The sequence below is a fragment of the Squalius cephalus genome (genome assembly GCF_949319135.1).
Source record: "Squalius cephalus genome assembly, chromosome: 7".
In the NCBI taxonomy this organism is placed as follows: domain Eukaryota; kingdom Metazoa; phylum Chordata; class Actinopteri; order Cypriniformes; family Leuciscidae; genus Squalius; species Squalius cephalus.
Window position 1 is genome coordinate 34,160,494 of NC_137128.1, and position 16,186 is coordinate 34,176,679.

Here is a 16,186-nt window from a genome sequence, read left to right on the forward strand (position 1 = left end):
AAACGCACACACAGCTTCTTAAAATTTCACGTTTGAGTTTGTTTGTATGTAATATATATTGATTTTACTCATATATTTCAAAACTCAGGAAATTCAAAGGGAACCCATATCTGCCTCTGATGCGGACCAGCTGGGCTATGTGAGATGAAATCCTACATAATGTCAATATAAAAAGTAAGTAATCTATAATCTTCAATTTTAAATTACCTACTAATGGGTTTTATACATAGACAGTAAAATGTTTTATAAAATGACCTAGCATACACTGGTCTTTAGCTGTATTTCAAACACATTTGACATTTTTAAAATGTACCAGAGGAGGGCACTGTTCTCTTCGTTTCTTTCGGCATTCACCTCAGTTACACTGTGTGCTGCTCTCATTTTATGTCCCTAAAGAAATGTTTGCTCTTTTAGCATTTGCATTACTATTTTTGATTTAACTTTTTATTTTATATGGTATTTCTAAAATTAGTAGGGAGACTTCAGCAAAGATGGGACTAAGTTGGAGTTGTTGCCCTTTAAACATCTAAAGGCAATACATTTTAACCGCCATTAATAATTGACACAAGAGTATGTCATTCCGAAAATGTTTTAATTTGCCTTCTAGTAGATGTGATCAAATGTCAATATCTGAACACCCATCTTTGTAATATAGGCCTTAAGTATTTATTCAGAATAAAACAAAAGAATCATCAAAAATACATTTTATTTAAGGTTTCAAGTTTTTGAAGTTTTAATAGAAAAATGTTTTTCATTAAAAAAGGATTGTTTTGCCCCATTCACACTTGACAATTTATCACTCATATCATAAGTTGTTCGTATACTATATAACTCAAGGCCCTGTTGTGCTACAGCAGAACAAATGATTGAATGAATTAATGAATGATATATGAGGTGATTGGTAATAAAGTCTGTGTGAGATATCTCATATGACACTAACATTCAGCTATATTGCTGTATGAGGAGTGTTAGGGATTTGCTTTTAAAAGACCCAAGGATCAGATATGATTAAGACCAGGAGTTAGCGTCAATTTAATACAATTAAAAGAATTTTTGTACTGAAGATAGTTTGCAGTTTCATCAGCAGAAGTCAGCTTCAAGACTCGCAAGGAGTTCATAGGCCGCACCGCTTACAAAGATCACAGCAGTTATACCCTTCACCAAGATCTAACGTCCTTGCTTCAGGTTGAATGATTCTGATTGGCTAAGAAATAAATAAACATAAATTTCTACACATGGACTGATAGACTGAAGCATATCTCCGTCGATTATGCGGCTGAAACTCAGACCCTGAATTTAGGCATGTCGTGACCTTCCAGGTCACAGATCTGATGGGCGCCAACATGTCGAAGAAAAGAAGCCAGTCAAATCTCCAATAATGCCACTTGTTCCTTAACCTGTAACCATAACACACACACAGACACACAGCTTCTTCGAGGTTGGATTTGGCCAGGCTCTAAAGATAAACATGAGACTCTTTCCAAAACATCCAGATAACATGTTCTTTCTCTCAATGAGAGGACACTTTAATCTAACACAGTAAAGATTTTAACCAAGAAATGGTCACTCAACTATAGGTTCCAATGACCCTTGTGACCTATAATCGTCATGGTAATCTAGAATATCATATATATATATATATATATATATATATATATATATATATATATATATATATATATATATATATACATATATATATATATATATATATATATATATTAACACATATTGAATACCTTTCAAAACGAGTCCATATTTCGTTTCTGGAAGCCGGGCTAAATAAGCAAGCACTGTTGCTGTATTCCTAGCATGGGCTAGACCGCAGTCACCTCACAGATACCAAAAGACATTAGAGAATACATGAAAAGAACATTTCAGTAATCACACTGGTAACTTCTATAACCAAGTAAAATCTCAAGCCAGAGATGTCATTCTACTCATTTGATATTTAGAAGTATCCTTAATAAAAATTTCCATACACCGTAAACACTGTTTCCTCATGGTGATTATTTTATTTTATTTTATTTTATTTTATTTTATTTTATTTTATTTTATTTTATTTTATTTTATTTTATTTTATTTTATTTTATTTTATTTTATTTTATTTTATTTTATTTTATTTAGCTGTCACACTTTTGTCATGGTCAAATCAGCATTAATCCATTTAACCCATTCAATACTCAGCCAGGCCAGTATTAAAACACCTCTGGTACACGCACACTCCTGCAATTAGGTGATCCATAGTTGGGTGTCTTAGTTAAATGAGATTAATGATGAGATGATCATGTGTCTGCAAATCTTCCGACTGCTCACAATGCCAACATGTCACTAAATGGGACAGGCATGTGTACCCTAACTCTTAAAAAGTCATCAAACCAAATTGCAATGGATAACAACTCCATGGTGTGCCGTCAGAGGATGTGCTAATTGTCCAGAGGACTTAATCCTCTTTTCACAGAACTGCGGAAGACTTTATACCTGATTATTAGCACAGCCATTGGCCATCCTGTGTGAGAAACTGTAATGAAATGACATCCTGTTTCATATATCTCTCTATCTCTATTACTAAAAAAATATGTGTATATATGTGTTTTGTCTGGACAGCATTTACATATATTTGACTGAGTACCACTATAACATATGCGTGTATTAAATAAAATTGTATATTTTTATTAGACATTCTGGATATATTTGCAGAATATGAATAGCCTCTGTGGTTTCAGGCTGTAATTTACACTTTATGTCTCCCTTTAGCTGAACCTGCCATGACTCTGCACGTGCATAGTGATGGAAAGCTCTTCTTTTGGCCTTCAAGATGGGTAACAAAGCCTGCACAATGACACTGTAGGTCTCACCCTGATCTTTCACCTGCATAATAGTAAATCCTTCTTTGGCCTTCAACATAAGATAAACAGGCCATGCCACTGTTAAGGAGAAGCTAAAAGGTTTGATAAAAACGGTAGATGCGCTAATTAAGAGTTGGAAAGTACTCAACCGTGGGGAGACTGTTTGAAGATGAAAAGAAGTGACAAACACCTGTAGATAAGATCATTGGTCAAAAACAGTATAAAAATTAGAGTTAGGCTACAAGTGTAATTGTCAGATGGTCAGCTGGTGTCTCGGCTTTGTTGTTTGCTGCAATAAAGTCTACTTTTGGCATCTGGAACTTCTTGACTGAGAAATTTTTGCAAAGAGAGAGAGGGCATTTGCCATGACAGTGTTTACATATACGAATTTGTGGTGCAGTCCCATTCACCCTGCAAAATGTTATATTTTTCTAGTTATATTTTTAATATAGACATGGCCTGGTTGGTGTCAACACACTCTAATGTGCAGTTGTTTTGACCCCCTGGACTATCAAATATATGGCATGACAGTCCCAGAATAATTTAATTAACCAAAATAAATAATAATTAAAATATGTAAAAAATAAAGTAAACTATCAACAGTGTTGGGAAAAGTTGCTTTTAAAAGTAATGCATTACCATATTGCATTACTCCTTAGCAAAGTAGTTACTTTTCATGCATAGTAATAATGGGTTGCATTTTTCTCACCTGGGCTTGTTTGTTTGTTTTTAATGACTATATATATATATATATATATATATATATATAGTAAAGTAACGCATTACTTATAAATTTATAAAGAAAATATCTGTTACCTTTAATATATGTATGTATGTATATATATATATATATATATATATATATATATATATATATATACAAAAGGTAACAGATATTTTCTTTATAAATTTATAAGTAATGTGTTACTTTACTAGTTACTTGAAAAAAAGTAATCTGATTATGTAACTCGTATTACTTGTGATGCGTGACCCCCCAACACTGACTATAAAGTACACTATAATTTGGTAACACTTTAGTTTAGTTTCTCACAATCAACTAGTTGCTTATTAGCATGCATATTACTAGGATATTGACTGTTTATTAGTACTTGTAAAGCACATACTAATGCCTACTACCCTATACCTTAACTTAACAACTCCCTTACTATTAATAAACAGAAGAAGTTAGTAAGTGAAAATAGTAAGAATTGGACCCTAAACTAAAGTGTGACCAATAAAAACAATATTTGAAATAATAATTAAAAAAATAAAATAAAAAGGTACCCAGCGTGCACTGGGGCATGAATAAACAATATAGATTCATTGTTTAACTGTTTGCTATTTCTATTTACACAATTGTCCTGGTTGTGCGGTCACATTTAGCTATTTGTTTTCTTCGTTTTATATTGTCTTGTCAGGAATCATTTATTCATCTGCTCAAAATGATCAGGTAATCACCCATGTTTCATGTACCCATGTCTGATGTTGCAACCCGGGTTGGATGTTGAGGTCTGCATATGGCAATTTGTATTAGTCTTCATTTAGGACATTAGCATATAGCTTTTTTAAATTGATACAACTAAAGAAATCAGCTTAGAATTACTATTTACTTTGTTCGGAGTCTGCATTTCAGATCTTGTTTTGCATTAATATAAAGGCTCTTTTACCTTTCAGGACCAAAACACACCTTCATTTCCTGGACTGGAGTCCTTCCAATGCTGTCTGGTTATTAAATCAATACCTGCTGGACACGCTAGTGTCGGAAATGCCTGCAAAGTGCACCTGCAGAAATCCCATTAAGGCATGACGTTCAAACTAATAAGGGGAATGTCCTTCATCTCCGAATAGCCTCCACGCATGTGTTCTTAGTCAAAGCAGTGCAGCCATAAAAAGCTGTCAAACTGAGAGAACATCCCTTTTCCATGTGAGCTAGGAGTGCTGTATGGGAAAAGGATAACTTGGTAATTTAATACATTTTAATTCATTCTTCTGAACTGCTCCTCTTACTGCATATGATTTACGTATATATTGTTTATTTGTTTTATCTTGAAGAGTATCTCATATATTCTGAATTCTGAGATGCTAAAAAAAATTCAAGCCCACTCTGTAATAATACACTTTTAATGATTCTAGTTTATCTAGATAGACCTGCGTGTACTAATTTTGTCAACTTTAAAAAAAAAAGTTTTTAAAAATCAATTACATAAAACTTTGTTGTGCTACAGGATTTTCTTCCCAAAATGCTAGCTAAAACTTACTGACTTTGCTCACACAAGGTAGGCCTATATAAACAAATATTTTTTTGTGTTCCACTTGTGGTGTTCGTGGTCAAAAATGAAACCGGCCTAAATCTCTCGTTATGCTGATATTGCCCAATATTTGATATTAAAATATTCAATATTAAAATATTCAATCTCAATTATTTTCTCAACTTGTTTTCTTACAGTTAGGCCAAGTTTCTATTTGAAAAATTTTGGTCGTAGGCCTCATTAATCTGAGCTTATTCACCTCTTTTTCTGAGGTGAATAAGCTTGAGTTAAGTTTTTTTCACTCAAACACTGAGGTGCATAAGATCAGATCAATAAGGCCTATATGATCAATCAGATCCAAAAATAAATACAAAATCTGTGCTAATTGAAAGAAAGCAAGTTGACAAAAAAAGCAAAAAAAAGAATAATGAGAAATTTACAAACAATTTAGAAGGCTGGTCATTTTTGATAGAGAACACCAAATTAGGTAAAGGATTTTCAAAACAGCACAAGGGTTATTATCTTTTTTTAACCCAAAAAGTATTATTTATTGGGAGTGCATATAGCCAGGGGCCAGTTGTTCAAAAGTAATTGGATTTCGGCTATCGGATTGGATCAAATCTTGAAAATGGGTTGTTCAAAAGAAATCAGATTAGATCATAAATTGAGTTGTTTAAACTTTTTAGTAATATTGGGATACCAATTTGATCCCAAAAATCAGGATGATACTGAGCAGAAGGGTGGATTTCAGGAACAAAAATGTAATAAAACTTTAAAACTGGTCAAAAATTACAAAATGCATATCATGTAATATACACACACACACATTTTTTTTTATTTTGCTTTTGATTAGATTAACTGTCAAAGTAAAAAATTGGAAGTAAATGCTACCTATTAAGCCTTTCGGTAGCCTAGGCCCTACAGTAAAGTAAAAAAAGAGATTTTGGCGCCATAAAACAAAAATATTATATTTAATTCAAAGTGGGTTTTATATCACTGTTTGTATACTACATTTGCACAATCATAAGAGATCATACAAGGAACTTTTCTGAGAGAACGCAAAAGAATTGAAAGCCAGCACAATTTGAAAAAGTTTTTCATTTGAAAAACCAGTACAAAAGTAAGATGGATTACTTGATCCTGGATAGCAAAACATGGGATTTCCAAATCCAGATCATTCTGATCCAGATTAAACTTATTTTAACAACTGTCCCCTGATGTTCAGCTGCTCATGTGGGTTTGAGCCTGTGTCAAATTCCCAAGTCTTTCTCCCCCAGATTGCAATATTCATTGTTTCCAAAAATGTTTTTAACCTAAAATTGTTTTGAAATTGACCCTTTCCACAGTCAATATAGCATCCAGACTCTTGGCTAGGTATAGGTTCTTTTAATACCCTTGTAATCGCCTCTGACTTTGCTGCCATGAAGGCAGTGGTTTGGATCTATACTTAATTGCTTAATCTGTTGTTAGAAGAGGTTTACACCGAAAGGCTCTCGCAACACTTCCTGCCCACACAGGTCTGAGCATGGATGAGAACCGGAGTAGCTCAAGGCCGGCATCTTCACAGTGCCATTCCCCTCCCGTGAGTCCCTTGAGAAACATGGTGGAATATTTCAAGAAACTTGTCAAGAACTCCATATCTACAAAGTTGCGGCAATGGATAAAGGACTACTGCAAAAGGAACGGCTTGCTCACCTTATCAGTGTTAGCGGTAATTTCAGGCTGTGTGGTGGGATTCACATTGAGAAGTTTGAACTTGTCAACACAGGTAACTTAGCACCTAAAGATTCAATTTTGTTATTGCCTTTATAAAAAAAAAAAGTGACAATTGACAATTTCAATGGTCTGTGCCTTATCAGAATTAGTAGAGCCATAATAGCATCTGTCTAAAGGAAAAGTATTTGTTCAAAATAAGAAAAGCTCTATTTGAATGTTAATTTATTGAACATAAATAAAATATTAAAATAATGAAAAAGTTTACAGTTATAGGCTACGTTAACAAGTTATATGTTTTTTTCACCATGTAAAACATTTGCATGATACACGCAATGATATCAGAAATGAACTGTTTACATAAAGTAGCCTGTGTAAATTACATGTGTAATGCATAAACAGAAATGCATTTACCTAGAACAGTAGTGTCCGCTATAGACACCTTTACAGAACAAATAACAGAATTTTATACATAAGAAAATAACACAAGTGCTTTAATGAACTTCAGATTTTTGCTATTTTTTAAAGTTTACATTTTTGTTTTCTACAAATTGAGGGATGACTCAAAATTATTGTCTGAAAGTGATATACATCAACTGAGCTTAGCTTATTTAAAAGTTGGAACATTCCTTTAACTTTAAGATGTTGTTGATGACTTTTCCTCTTAAAGAAGTTACATAATTTCCCAGCCTTATGGGAATGTGGCATACAGATCTTATATAAGGTACTTAAATCCTGGTAGTCCACCTGCTAAGGATGTAAGCATATGGGTTTTGTTATCTGTAAATAAACTCCAAACAACTTACAGAGTCAACTAGGATAAACACACATTACTTAGAATAGTCAACTGAAGCAATTCTTCAGGGATTTTACTGAAATAGTAGGCCTATATGATAAGTCATTCTAGTAGGGTTTGAATGTTGGAAATGAATTGAAATCTTTACTAGCAAAGTCACTCAAAGTCATGTTTTCCCTTTTGCCTCAGGCAAAAATCTACTTTTCTTTTCCTGGAGAACTTCTAATGAGAATGCTGAAAATGTTGATTCTTCCTCTCATCACATCCAGGTAACTCGCCATGCCAGTTCTGTTTAGATGCACTTTCATTCAAGATGTCCGCATTTCTGAGGCCAAACATACTTGATATTTGATATTTTTGAGAAACCAACTAAATATACAACAGAAAAAAAAAAAGAAAAAAAAATCCATCATAAGAAATGCTTTACTTCTGAGGTTCATCTGTTTTTAAAACCCTTTCAATAAATAGTGGGATAGCTGATTTTTGTAGAGAGTATACCTATATATTTTAGAGTCTAACATTTAAACATACTTTAAAAAAAAACACTAGACACTTCTACAAATTATAGAGGAAAAGGAACTTGTCTGCCTACATGGGTGAAACTGTTAATAACATAGTAAGTTTGACTTAAAGCTGGTCACACCTATTGACTGAAACTCCAACACTTTCCTTACAGTTTAATGTCTGGGTTGTCTGCTATGGACACCAAGGCCAGTGGACGCCTGGGCCTTCTCACCATCACATATTACCTGTGGACTACCTTCATTGCTGTTATTGTGGGGATTATTCTGGTGCTGATCATTCATCCCGGAACTGGCACTGAGAAAGAGGGACATAAAGCTGCAGGAGGGCCAGTGATGACGTCTGCCGATGCCCTGCTTGATTTGATCAGGTAACTTTACAGTAATATCAGATCTTAACTCTGGGTTCCAGAAATTTTAGAATTTGCTCTCAAAATGGCGGCTGTAGGAAAGGAAGTCCCGTCTTTCAATTAAATGAGCCAATCAGCTTATTAAAAGCTGATTGTCTTTGTTTTATTGCCATAGAATGTGAATACACATTAGGTAGAGAAACCTTCAGCATTTTCTGTCAGATTTGATTGGTTATTTAAAATATGTTATTGATGTTAGGTTGTCCATTCAAGCAGAAAAGAACTGTGTGTGCTTAGTTCCTAGACAAAAAAATATATATGCCCAAGATAATTTCCAAGATGGCCGTCGAGTGGCTTACCTTGAATTACCTTGAAAGGGACTTAAAGTGCAGTGTTGGGGGGGGGGGAAAGTTGACAAACAAGCTTTATTTCTTTGTCATCATTAAATGGCTTTCAAGTCAATATGAAATCAAAATGGACCACATTTATGTTCTTTCCTTAATTTCGTTCTTAATATTTATTTCATGGTGCTGCTATTGTAATTCATCAGTGTTTGTATTCATAATGTTAAATCAAAATGTAACAGCTTGTTCATTATTTACCTTATCCATCTCACTTAGGCAGAAATATAGTGAATAGCCTATAGTGTTAACCAGTTGCCAAATAGCTGAGACATTCAAACTAGCATTCTGCTATAATGCCCCAAAATCAAATCAGTTCCCCAGAATCCCCACGGATAAAATCAAGTTCTGCCCTGCATTATTTCTCATTGATTATCACGGTTCTCTCTGAATTACACACTGACTTCTCTCTTTTGAAATGTAAATCTTTTACATTGTTTATATGTGGAAAAACTAGTCCATTGGTGGAGACACCTAAAATAGTAGCATTATTTCATTTTATTAAAAAAAGCAATCAATTCTTACCATTCGAACTATGAACTGTAAACAAGTTTTATTTATCAGTCTAAGAAACACATTGAGAAACATGTTGCACTTACATAACTGTTTTCAAGCTGCAATCAAGTCTGCAAAGCTTAAGCTTCCCTTTTGCGCTATCCCGTCACCAGACAGAAGGATTGGAATTAGGTATATTTAGAAAGCCTCTAAAGAGGATGTGAATAACATGGCTTTTCTCGAGTGCGAAAGATGCTCCTGAGCTCCGGACCAGATTTAATTGGATTTTAGTCAGGGACACAGCAGTAGAATTGGTACTTTATAAAGCATTAGCCAATGGCCTCTGCCCTCCAAGTATTGAGGCTGTGCTACAGCAGATCTGCTTTTTGTTTCTTTACTTTTTAGCTAGCTGGCCGTGCCACAGCCTTGATACAATAATCAAATCCAGTGATTCTGAAAACAAACAACGAGACATTTTTGCAATGCGTTGCTCAGAAAACAGGCTAATAGCATATACTCAGGAAAATGAGCTCTTTTGCTGAAATATCTATGATTGTAAATAGTTTTAAATATATGGCCTTGTGTATGATGGGTTTTGTTTTCCCAACAGAAACATGATTCCATCCAATCTGATTGAAGCCACATTTCAGCAGGTGAGAGAAACACATGAAGAACAGAGGAATTAATCCGCTACTGTTTTTGTTCCTAATCCTTGTCCATCTGTGCTCTTCTGTTTCAGTATAAGACAGAACTTGTGTCTAATTTTAAAAACAGTGCAAAATCATCACAAGCCAACTTTGTGTACATTATGCCAGACTATGAAAACCCCAAGATGGGTCACCCAGTGTTTCTGGAACTCACTCCTCCTCCTGAAATCCACTATAAGATTGTACCAGGGAGAAGCAATGGGATGAATGTGCTAGGAATCGTCATTTTCTCTGCCACTATGGGTGTGTATGGATTGGAACTGTTATATCATCATTCAACCCTGCTGAAAAGATCAGCATAGACCAGATTAAAATGGACTGCATTTTTTTAATCTTATGATTAAGCTCGTTAGTGTCGCTTTGGTACTGGCAAAAGAGTTCTCCAGTAAAGCTAGCAGGATAAACTAGTTTATACTAGTAAACTAGTAAACTAACGTCTGGTGGGAACACTTGCATCCCATGTTGGAGACAAATGTCCAAAATACAACATATAATGGTGACCATCATTATCATGTTGAGCTTTTCAGCAGGGAAGCATTTATTGTACAATTTGAAGCATTTAAGTCAACATGAAAGGGTTTTGGCAGCTGAACAAGATATTTAATGAGAAAACATGTAGAGCGGGACTTGTTGCATTGATTTGAAAACTGGCCTCTAAATGCTGGTGAAAAATAGAAGGGCTTTGTGATGTCTACATAAGTTATACATACTATATATATATATATATAACTGTTCAAAAGTTTGGGGTTGGTGAGATTTTTTATTTATTTAGATTTAAAGAAGTCTCTTATGCTCAACCGGGCTCCATTAGATAAAAAATAAACAGTAATATTATTAAATATTATTACAATTTAAAAATAGCTTTTTTTATTTAAATGTTTTTAAATGCAATTTATTTCCATTAATTAAGTCTTCACATGATCCTTAATAAATTCTAATATTCTGATGTGATGTTCAAGAAACATTTATGCTTAATGTTAAAAAAGTGTATTATTTAATGACTAGAAAGTTCAAAAGAACAACATTTATTTGATATTAGAGAACTTTTATAACATTATTAACATATTTACTGAAACTTTTGATAAAAATATTTTGTTCTTGTTGTTCCCCAGGTCTTCTGCTTGGCAGAATGGGATCCAGAGGTACACCCCTGGTGAATGTCTGTCTTTGTGTCAATGAATGTGTCATGAAGATCATCAATGCTGCTATGTGGTGAGTAGATCTGGATCAGATTGCCCAAAATTACCTAACTGGGACTAGAGATTTGTAATTTCAAATATAGGACAGAAATGCTCACTTTATTACATCACTTCTAGGACAGTCGTCATGTTTTGTCATGCAAACATGTGAAAGAAGCATGTGTCAAAAAAAGCAGCATTCTCTGACCAAAACAAGTGGAGAGCCAACTACGCAATCTCTTTAATACGCTCTACAATATGTCAGGGTAATAGTTTAAAAGCAGCTTTAAGCTTCCTTATTCTATTAAATGTTGGCAGTGGAAATGTGCTTAAGAGTCAGGCGAAATGAAAAGCTGATTTGCTTTTAAATCTCAGTTAAGTGAATGCACCACCTATATAACTATATATACACTGCTGTTCAAAAGTTTGAGATCGGTAAGATTTTTAATGTTTTTGAAAGAAGTCACTTATGCTCACCAAGGCTGCATTTATTTGATCAAAAAAATAATAATAATTATTGTGAAATATTACAATTTAAAATAACTTTTCTATTTAAATATATTTTAAAATGTAATTTATGTCATTTGTAATTTGTAATTTGATGCAAAGCTGAATTTTCAGCATCATTACTCAGTCTTCAATGTCACATGATCCTTCAGAAATCATTCTAATATGATTATTTGCTGCTCAAGAAACATTTATTATTATTATTATCAATGTTGAAAACAGTTGTGTACAATTTGTTTTCCAGGATTTTTTGATGAATAGAAATTTAAAAAGAACAGCATTTATCTGAAATAGAAAGCTTTTAAAAATTACAATTTAAAAATATGTTCAAATAGAAAACATTTATTTAAATTGTAGTAATATTTCACAATATTACAGTTTTTTATATATATATATTTTAAATAAAATAAATGCAGCCTTGGTGAGCATTAGAAACTTATTTTAAAAACATAAAAAATCTCACAGATCCCAAACTCTTGAACAGCAGTGTATGTATATGTATGTATGTGTATATATGTGTGTGTATATATACATACAGTAGTGTGTGTGTGTGTGTGTGTGTGTGTATATATACACACATATACATACATTCAGTATATATATCGTTTTAATACCCCAGTCTCTTTGTACAGGTACTTCCCATTTGGAATTGTATTTCTGGTTGCTGGGAAAATCCTGGACATGCATGATCCTGCAGTCCTTGCAGAGAAGCTGGGAATGTACTTCATCACTGTTCTGGCGGGGCTGTTCGTGCATGGTGTGATTTTGCTGCCAATGTTCTTCTACGTGTTCACCAGGAAAAACCCATTTAGCTATATCCGTGGACTCCTCCAGGCTCTGGTTATCGCATTGGCAACTTCATCCAGGTAAGGAAGCCATTTTGAACAGGCTTTTAGCTCACTGCAACAAGAGTTAATTCACAATTTATTACAGAAAATAGTTCAGTTGAATCATATTAAATTGAATAATTTAAGTGTTTGTTCTACCCAGGGATTCCATGTGAAAACTCAAAAACTTAATCTTAACCAGAATCTTTACATTTTAAATTATAACATTTGAAATATGAAACTAATGGTTTTATTCCTTATTCATCTTTCTCCAGTTCAGCTACTCTGCCCATTACAATGAAATGCTTACTGGAAAACTGCCATGTGGATCGGAAAATCGCTCGATTTGTACTTCCTGTGGGTGCTACTATCAATATGGATGGCACAGCCCTATATGAGGCAGTGGCAGCCATCTTCATTGCACAAGTCAATGAGTATGAACTTGACTTTGGACAACTTGTTACTATTAGGTAAAGTATTTTGGCTACATTCAGAATGATGTACACTACTGGTCAAACATTTGGAATAATTAAGATGTGCAATGGTTTTGGAAGAAGTCTCTTATGCTCACCAAGGCTGCATTTATTTGAAAGAACTTTTCTAATTGAATGTATTTTCAAATGTAATTTATACCTATGATGCAAAGCTGAATTTTCAGCATCATTACTCCAGTCTTCAGTGTCACATGATCCTTCAGAAATCATTCTAATATGCTGATTTGGAGCTCATAAAACATTTCTAATTATAAATGTTGAAAACAGGTTTTGCTGTTTAATATTTGAGGGAAACCATGATATATTACTATTCAAAAGTTTGAGGTAAGATTTTTTTTAAATGAAAGAAATCAATACTTGTATTCAGCATGGGTACATTTGATCATAATTGACATTTACATTTGTTACAAAAAGATTTATATTTCAAAAAATACTGTACTTTCTATTCATAAAAAATTAACAGTAACGGTAAATGTAACTGTATTCACAAAAATATTAAAGAGCAAAAAACGGTTTGATAGTAAAAAGAATTACTATTTGAGCACCAAATCAGCATATTAGAGTGATTTCTGAAAGGAAAGTGTGACACTGAAGACTGGAGTAATGGCTGCTAAAAATTCCATCACAAGAAAACCGTTCTGAAGTGAAATTTCACAATATTATGGTTTTTACAGTATTTTTGTTAAAAAGGTTTTTTGTTTAAAGGGTTAGTTCAAACAAAAATTTTATTTCTGTCATTAATTACTCACCCTCGTGTCGATCTAAACCCGTAAGACCTTCATTCATCTTCGGAACACAAATTAAGACATTTAGATGAAATCCGAGAGGTTTCTGAACCAGCCATAGGCAGCAACGTCATTGCAACTTTCAAGGCCCAGAAAGGTAGTAAAAACATTGTTAAAATAGTCCATGTGATTAGAGTGGATCAACCTTAATGTTATGAAGCGATGAGAATACTTTTTATGCGCAAAAAAACAAAACAAAAATAACCCTTTATTCAACAATTTCTTCGTTTCTGTCAGTCTCTTACGCTGATCACATAGTAAACACAGTGCAGCACTTCCAGGTTCTACATCAGAACGCAGGCTCATTATTGGCCAGCTCCTGCGTCAGCACCACACGCATGCGTCGTGATACTCGCGGTAACGGCGTCGGCCAATAATGGGTTCTTATGGGTTTGGAACGACATGAGGGTGAGTAATTAATGATAGAAATTTCATTTTTGGGTGAACTAACCCTTTAAATAAATGCAGCCTTGATGAGCATCTTTCAAAACCCTGAATTATTCCAAACTTCTGACAGATAGTATACAGTGACTTGACTTTGACTCTTTTCTCAGCATCACAGCTACAGCAGCAAGCATTGGAGCAGCTGGAATCCCTCAGGCTGGTCTTGTTACCATGGTTATCGTGCTTACCTCAGTGGGTTTGCCTCCAGATGACATCTCACTCATTGTAGCTATCGACTGGATCCTGTAAGTACAACATAATGCGTGAGTACTATTACTTATAACCCACAATATAAATAAAAAGTCAATCTCATGCATCTTTTTTTTAATAGGGACCGATTTCGAACAATGATCAATGTGCTTGGAGACGCCTTAGCCGCAGGAATCATGGCTCACCTGTGCAAAAAGGACTTTCAGAAAGACGTCCCATCCACAGGCAACTCAGAGAGAGTAAGATATATCCACTATGTGCTCATTTACATATTTTCTAGTTAGAAATATTGATAAGCAAGTATCATGCAGTAGTGGTCCGTTGTTCACAAGTAACAAGTAGTCAAAACGGTCATATTTGACAACTGTGTAATGGCTGTATTTTGTGTCTTGCAGAGAGATACTATGATATCTTTTGGAAACCAAAGCGTGCAGAGTTTTCCCACATCTGAAACTCCACTACTGGGTAATAGGGACTACATCTTAGAGGTTGTCGGTGATCAGGTGACCGAGAAGCCGACTACATGTTACAACCTCTGCCAAGTCTAACTTTGACAGACGATACCAAGCAGGAACAGAAGCTGCCTTGACTTCACAAAAACCTTCCCCCTTTACCTCCCCTTTGTTATATGTGTGCCATTCTGTCTTTTTACATCACAGATGTTACTGTTACCTCAACAGTCGCCTTTGGTGAACTTGAAAATTGAGGACATTTGAGTGCTTTTGACACCTTAACTTGGAGGTTTTGCAAATGACAAAAACATGTGTTTTTTTATGTTCATCTTTTAGAATTGCCTTAAAACGCAATAGTTAATGACAGTAAAACTAAAACTAGACCACAATAAAAAAAAAAAACATGTACAAACAGGAACATTACACAGCTTGTTAGTTGACTGGGGCTCCAATTATGGATCATCAGTTGCCTTGTCATACAGTGTACCGTGACAACAAACTGATTTTTTTTAATGACTGCAAGAACAGTGATTGTGTATCTCTTTATTACTTATGTTCAGAGCACAGAATCACTGTTCATTTCAAGTGGGAGGGAATATAGATCATCATGATTGGTTATGTTTGTTTATTTTCTTAATAAAATTGTTAAATTAACCTTGTGTTATTGGTCTTCATTATTCATACTGTAAAAGAAAAAGAACTACAATGTTAGTTTATACCTTCTAAAATTGACCAAAATATCAAAAACTACCTATACAAACCAAAAAAATGGTTAGACTCCTAGATCTACTTTGCTAATAGTTCACTAATACCAAGACACAAATTTTCTGATTTTGCAATAATGCCTGATATTTTATTTCACAACTACATGTTAGACAGTAGCTCATAACAGATGTTCAATGTAGAATCAAAAAGTATTTAAAAAAAATTAAGACACTCATCAATATCAACACATAAAACCATACACAAGCTATATAAATAATTCCACCATTCAATAAACTTCCAGTATATTCTACATAAATTAAGGCTTAAAATTTGCAACCATCCAGTAAATCCTATTTGATATTTTTTACAACTGGCATCTCAGTTGACTCAAACATTGGGCAATATTATTTTTTTTAAACATCAGGATATCAAAAAAGATGGAAAGGGAAACGGTTGCTATAATAATTACTACTATTCATTACGAATCACTTTTCAATATTGCA

The 16,186-nt window shown here is 34.0% G+C and overlaps 1 protein-coding gene across 3 annotated transcripts; it reads left to right on the top strand.

Moving 5' to 3' along the window:
* Positions 1-83: 83 nt before the first annotated feature.
* Positions 84-15,637, top strand: slc1a8b (solute carrier family 1 member 8b). 3 transcript variants are annotated; one of them, XM_079875224.1, is made up of 15 exons: positions 84-174; positions 2,758-2,881; positions 4,524-4,810; positions 5,075-5,125; positions 6,616-6,866; positions 7,797-7,876; positions 8,284-8,499; positions 9,985-10,027; positions 10,114-10,324; positions 11,194-11,293; positions 12,399-12,632; positions 12,869-13,063; positions 14,427-14,561; positions 14,648-14,765; positions 14,922-15,636. In XM_079875224.1, exons 5-15 carry the CDS (start codon positions 6,624-6,626, stop codon positions 15,072-15,074), a joined length of 1,728 nt encoding a protein of 575 aa, XP_079731350.1. In that variant the 5' UTR covers positions 84-174; positions 2,758-2,881; positions 4,524-4,810; positions 5,075-5,125; positions 6,616-6,623; the 3' UTR covers positions 15,075-15,636. The 3 variants fall into 3 exon arrangements, with proteins under 3 accessions (XP_079731350.1, XP_079731351.1, XP_079731349.1); XM_079875225.1 differs by lacking the exons at positions 84-174; positions 2,758-2,881; positions 5,075-5,125 and having other exon boundaries at positions 3,929-4,810; XM_079875223.1 differs by lacking the exons at positions 84-174; positions 2,758-2,881; positions 4,524-4,810; positions 5,075-5,125 and having other exon boundaries at positions 6,602-6,866; positions 14,922-15,637.
* The last annotated feature ends 549 nt before the right edge of the window (positions 15,638-16,186 follow it).

Bases quoted from the DNA above. Each gene is read 5' to 3' on its own strand.
- slc1a8b (XM_079875224.1), top strand. From the start codon at position 6,624: ATGGATGAGAACCGGAGTAGCTCAAGGCCGGCATCTTCACAGTGCCAT. The intron at 7,877-8,283 runs GTAACTCGCCAT...CTTTCCTTACAG, and splicing joins CTTCCTCTCATCACATCCAG to TTTAATGTCTGGGTTGTCTG. The intron at 14,766-14,921 runs GTAAGATATATC...TGTGTCTTGCAG, and splicing joins CCACAGGCAACTCAGAGAGA to AGAGATACTATGATATCTTT.